Source organism: Apteryx mantelli, chromosome 1, assembly GCF_036417845.1.
Source record: "Apteryx mantelli isolate bAptMan1 chromosome 1, bAptMan1.hap1, whole genome shotgun sequence".
Taxonomy (NCBI): domain Eukaryota; kingdom Metazoa; phylum Chordata; class Aves; order Apterygiformes; family Apterygidae; genus Apteryx; species Apteryx mantelli.
In genome coordinates, this window is record NC_089978.1 from 40,297,438 (window position 1) to 40,303,815 (window position 6,378).

The 6,378-nt window shown below is 42.5% G+C and overlaps 1 protein-coding gene across 1 annotated transcript; it reads right to left on the reverse strand.

The window, feature by feature from the left end:
* Window positions 1-1,823: 1,823 nt before the first annotated feature.
* PCDH20 (protocadherin 20) lies at window positions 1,824-5,947 on the reverse strand. Its single transcript, XM_067295165.1, has one exon. The coding sequence runs from the start codon at window positions 5,945-5,947 to the stop codon at window positions 3,209-3,211; it is 2,739 nt and encodes a 912-aa protein (XP_067151266.1). The 3' UTR covers window positions 1,824-3,208.
* Between the last annotated feature and the right edge of the window lie 431 nt (window positions 5,948-6,378).

The window sequence follows — 6,378 nt, forward strand, 5'->3', positions numbered from 1 at the left end:
GAGAGGCCAGAAGATTAATTGTTTTTTGAGTTTTTGACAACCAAAGTGCTCTAATTCTCTTTTCCACACTTTCAGGTCTCATCCTTTATTGATATTCTGCCAGGTGTTTCATTAATTTTGTATCAAAATAATAACTTCAAAGAGTCACGGGGCTCTTGGTCTTTTAAAAAAAGAATAAACTGAAACAGAAAAAAAGAAGAGTGAGCTGATTTTCTCTGTCCACTGCCACTGGGCTCACTGCCCATTTCTTGTCTTTTATTTTTTAATTTGTTGATTCTAATGAAAATGTGTTTGCATTGCAAGTTTAGGAGGTCTTTGGCAACACAAAGTTTAGGACAATCTAATTTTTTATGAAAATGAACAAAGAGCACCCACTCACTCTAAGATTGTTCAATGGATATTGTAAATGAATGAGACATTTATTTTTGTGCCAGCTCAACTACCAATGTCAACAAGATTTGCATACATTTTGGCAAGTGCACTGCCACAAGGTGGTAATAAAATAGGCCTTTTATATTTGAGTCTAATTTACTTTAGTTATACTCATTAAAATTTTTTTTTTCACATGAAAAGGATTTCTGTAAGGGATATTTTGGGAACAGCAAGGTCATAGAAATGTTCACTATACAGCTAGTATCAAGCATTTTACATCCAGAAAGAATAAGAGCATTTTTTGGAGAAGAAATTCCCATGTGCTATGAATTTCAGATACCTGATTATTTTATCACTGTTAGGATTAATAATGCATGCTTAAATATCATGCTTTATTACTTGCTGCCAACTGTATGTTTTGTAGGTAAAACACAAAATGTGTGATTTACAAAAAAGCAACCCACTATGCATGTTTTACCATCTTCAGTGACATTATCTACCTAAAGTCTACTCACAGGAAGATAAAAATGTGCTCTTCCTCCATGAGCTATTATTCAGGGTAAAGGCTTTTTCACAGGTAGTGGTGCTTGAAAGGCTGAAGGGGTGATTTCAAACCAATTACCTTAAAATGCGTGGAAAACTGTGCGAGTGAAATGCTGCATGAGTAGTACTTTGATTTTAACAGGCTAGTACCAGTGTATTTTATTATGGATTAGGAATGTGTTTGTAGAAAACAAACCAAAAAAAGCAATAACGGGAACAGCACTTTTAAACCCAGTGTGTTTAATCAAACAGGTGCAAGTCTACGTATTGGTCAAGCCTGAATAAAAATATCTGTCTGGTTTCCTATGGACACACACTGAAGGATCAGGTCTATGGTTTTACTATATTCCTTAAAGTGCCTTCGGTTTCCTCCTGCTTATATCATCTTGAGAAGATATTGGGCTGCTAATTCAAGTAATAGGAAAGCAATGAAAAGAATCCTATCTGTCTTTTAGCTACTTGTCTCTTCACTAAAGAAAAACATGCAGAGGAGCTAGCTTCCCCACCATGTCAATACAGTGTATCTGTAATAGGGAAGCCAGTTCCAAAGAATTTGTCATTTTCTTTCAGAGATAATGAACAATATCTCTTTGTCACAAATGAATTTTTGGGATACATACCATTTTTGTAGTTTAATAATATTAAAGTAAATGAAAAAAAGGTGATTAACCACAAGCCTTTGACAGGCTGAATTAATTTTTCATGAAACACAGCTATCAAACTGTGCACAAGCAAAAAATATTCTAAGCTGAAAAAGTAACTATAGTGTACGTTAATAGTGTAATGGGAAGTATTCTGAGATGTCAGATAAAATAGCCAGCACCCATGCATTTGTGAAATATGTATTTCTTACAACTAAAATAATACTTAGCTTTATAATTCAAAGACTAGCAGAGAGAGAGAGAGAGTTATTATGAAAATATATAGCTTTAATTTGCAGACATATAAACACTTTTGGTACATTACAGACATATGATGCCAGAAATCAAAATAATCCATTTTAAGCATAACACTAATTTATCTTGTTTACACAGAGAAATTTGATGTAATCATCATACAAAAGATAGTTCTCAGCTCTTATAATGAAGTGAAAGTGATACATCACTGATAAACCTGCTGCTTTGTTGCAGAGGATACAGCAAAGAATAAATTATCAAGAAAATATGCCACCAGTCTTACAAGTTAGATTCTGGATCTAATCCAAAATCAAAGCCAATGAAAAGGAGCCAGGAATGGTAGCCAAAAGACAGAAATAAGATCTTTCACATGAAATACCAATCCAGAAAGGAGCAATAGTCAGTATAAACTAAGTCCTATAATTCCTTATAATATGAAGTGATTTTTGTTTTCATCTGGTAGATCAGATTCAGAAGTATCACATGAAATTCTATTACACAACCAAACTGATGGACTACTACTGACAGATTGCTCAAAGTACAAAAAATATTACTTCTGTGACAACTAAAGATTTAGCCATTCCCTTGCTTCCTTGCATCTGGCCATGTTTATGAGGATGAGCGTGGGGTTTTCTCTGTATTTGCTGTAAGAAATATTAAATGCAATTTTCCATAAAAATGACCAGTGGACTGCTGGAGCAAATTATAATGTGGGTGAAACCTGTAGCAAATGAAAGATGATATATCACAGCAGTTCAAATTCTCATTATATTATCTTGCATTCTTGCTCAACAGGAATTGCACTTCTTGTTAATGCCTTTTCTATCCTACTGTATAAGCTTTACTTGTGAGGTAATAAACATTCTGTTTATTTTACTAGTGCATTCAAATGTCCTTATTCTTTTACTTGTACATACACCAGGACAGACACTTCTTTTTTTTATGTAAATGTCTGTATGCCAATGTATATTTTATATTAAAATCAATATATTTAAAATATACTCTGTGTTTATCTCATGGACAGTACCTCAAACAGTTCCCTGCTCAGGAACAGCTGATGCCCCCTTGTGGTTAAAATGACTTTTCAGACTTGAGCTTAAAGAATCGTCTTACCTTCCCCTTTTTTATGATCACTGTTCTGATTGATTTATGAAGGCTGCAAATGATGTCCATGTTTTAAAGACAGGGTGCTAGCTGTTAGTACTAAGGTTTCATAAAAAAGCTGTACACTGAATTTGAATTTAAAAAACTGTAAACAGCTATTTACAATTATAATATTATTAAGTTATAAATTAGTGGTCCTTCATTGCAACCTCTGCCAACACAACCCACAGCTAGGTGTTTCAGAGTTGTCCAAGGTTTGTTAGACGTCTGTTTGGATTATCCACAAGGAAACGTCAAATGTTAGAAATCTCCATTGGTTTCTTTTCCAACATGTGCAGGTTAATTCTTCCATTTAATGGGATTTGTACTTCCAAGTTTTCATCTGTTCTGTGATGCTTTTTCCCTTTTCTTAGACAGATGTAAATGCCCATCCCAGTTACTAAGGTGATTGAAACCAAGCTTATTATTGACAGAGCTACTAAGGTAGGCATGCAGGATGCTGACTCTATTTTCTTATGTGTGGGCTCTATGGATATTTGTGGCTGCTTTTCTTCTACATTGATATCAGGCTCCTTTCTTAACAAACTTTCAATGTAGCTCTCATTGCTAACAGTGTCATTGACGAAGAGGTTCACCATGACGGTGGAATGGAGGGGTTCTGGGTAACCGTGATCGCTAACTTTTACAAGCAACCGATAGAGGCCATAGTCATTTTGCATCAGTGACTCTTCCAAGGTGATATTACCAGTTTTAGGGTCAATCCGAAATGACTCAGGTCGAGGACCTCTTCTTCCTATGATGCTGTAGGCTATGACTGCATTCATGCCAGTGTCCTTATCTACAGCATAGACCTCAGTGATGGCAGAGCCAGGAAGAGTAGAAGGAAGTACCAACAAATAAGACATATTAGATTGAGGAAACAAGACCAGAGGGGGGTTGTCATTTATGTCCAGAAGAAGGACAGTTATTTTTGCAGTAGAGGACAGGGCAGGATCACCGCCATCAACTGCTTCAATCCACAGAACATAGGAGCTTTGCTGCTCCCTGTCGAGGGAGACTTTAGCTCTCAAAACCCCTTTGCCGGTATCTATGACAAAAATATCACTTCCATTTACAACTGAAAGGGCAACCCATCCATTCTGCCCTGCATCAGCATCTGTGACACTGATAACTCCAATTTCACCAAAACCTGGAAAGTTTTCTGGTACAAAAAAGCTGAAATCCTTGTTGATAAATCTTGGACTATTGTCATTTTTATCCAACACAGTGATGGCAACAGTTGCTATTGATTCTCTTGGGGGAAATCCAGAATCTACTGCTTTGACAGTATATCTATATTTCTCTTTTTCTTCTCTGTCCAGCTGGGTGGAAACTGTAAGAATTCCTGTGGTTTTATCTAAAGAAAAATAGGAAGGGGCATCAGGCCCTAAAAAATAGGACACTTTTCCTCTTTCTCCACTGTCAGCATCTGTAGCATGCAGTTTGGTCAAGAAAGCATTGGGAACATTGTTCTCCTCAATGGATAATTCTATCAGCTGTTGAGAGAAAACTGGTGAGTTGTCATTGTCATCCAGAACCTGTACTTTGATTATTTTGTTGACATGAAATCCTTCTGAGTTCCACGCGACTACTGAGATTTCGTACAGCTGCTGAGTCTCATAGTCCAAAGGCTTTGTGGTCTCTAGTAAGTATTCATTGTTGTATGGCTTGTACGGTGACAGTCTGAAAGGCCCATCACCGTTCAAATAGCAATTGACTTTGTATTTTTCATCAGGGTCTTTGATGGTAAAAAATGCTATTGGTGTGTTGATAGGCTCCAGTTCCTTCAAGTATACCACTCCCTCCACTTCATTAGCTATGAAACGAGGGACAACTTCAGGTGGCCTCATCATGACTTTGATGATGGTCACTAGCACTGTGATCACCGCAGGGATACAACCAGGGCCGTTGCCCAGTATGATCAGCCTGTGGAGCCTCGGAGAGTCCCCATCAATCTTACTGGAGAGTGTGATGACTCCTGTGTTTTCATCCAGATGGAACAAGTCTCTGGATGGCTGGGGGACCTTCTGGCTGTAGGAGTAGGTGATCTGGGCATTGGATCCGAGGTCCATGTCTATCGCGTGGACAGTGGCCACATGTGTCCCTAGGGTGGAATTCCCATAAAGGGTGACATTGACCTGAGAGTCATTGAACTGGGGGCAGTTGTCATTGATGTCGCTGATGCCAATGGTGAGGGTGGCACTGCCCACAAGAGGAGGGGTCCCCCCGTCCTCAGCAACGATGACCGTGACATACTCCTCCCTGGCCTCCCTGTCCAGAGCCCCCATGACGATCAAGTAGGGGGTCCTCTCCCCACTCTCATTCTCCTCCACGTCCAGGGTGAAGACACCATAGTTATCCCGCAAGCGGTAGGTCTGGACACCATTGGTGCCCACATCAGGGTCTAGGGCAGGATGCTCAATGGCCAGGCGGGTGTTCACAGGTGCGTTCTCGGGCACAGAGAGGCGGATGTGGGGCACAGGGAAGCGCGGCGCATTGTCGTTGACATCCTGGATAGTGATCTTCACCTTCACCAGGCGGAAGTACTCCTGCGGCAGCACCAGCACGTCCAACAGCAGCAGGCACGACTCAGGCGAGAGTGATGAGGAGGAAGAGGCAGCAGCCCCTCCCCCAATGATGGTGGCCCCACTGCTCTCCACACACAGAGCTTCCCGGTCGATCTCCAAGGCTGAGGTGTGCAGCTCTCCAGAGTGGTTGTCCAGCTGCACGTACTGGCCCCCCAGACCACGGGAGGCCAGGGTGAAGGAGAGTGGGGGCTGGAGGGCTGGAGGGTGCTGCCCATCACCTGTCAGCAGCCGCAGGTCGCGGGCCAGGCTGCCGATGAGCACCCCGGCCGGCAGCCCCTCCTTGAGGCTGTAGAAAAGCTCGGTGGCATGGCTGTAACTGGCGAAGCAGTTGAAAGGTCCGACGAAGAGCAGGAAGACGATCAAGTGCTGAGGAAAGAGAGGCACAGAGGTGCGAGGATGGGGCATCGTTAGAGAAGGAGAGGAGAGCAAGGGGGCAGCCACCCCCTTCCCCACTGCCTCCTCCACGGCCACTGTAAGCAGGGTGGTGCAGCTTCTGCAACCCGGAGCCACTCTCCCTCTCTTCCCCCAGCTCCCCTTTCCTTGCCCCCCTCCCTAGTAGAGCAGCTACTCCCAGACCATCGCCATCTGTACCCTCCAGGCAACACCAGCTGCATCCCTCCCAGCGCACACGCGCTGCCAGAGATGGCCCACGGACACCCTGCCTACTCCCCCCACCAGCAGCACTTCTGCCCCCGACATGTCACCTGCCCTCTTCTCCCCCCCCCCGCCTGCCACCTCCCCGAGCCGGCCCCACTTCTCTCCTTAAGCATCGCGCCCTCCCCAAGCAAACCCCCAGGCACCCCCAAACGTTTGCTGGCCCCTTCCCTTTCCACAGC

Coding starts and splice junctions, on each gene's coding strand:
- PCDH20 (XM_067295165.1), bottom strand. CDS start 5,947: ATGCCCCATCCTCGCACCTCTGTGCCTCTCTTTCCTCAGCACTTGATC.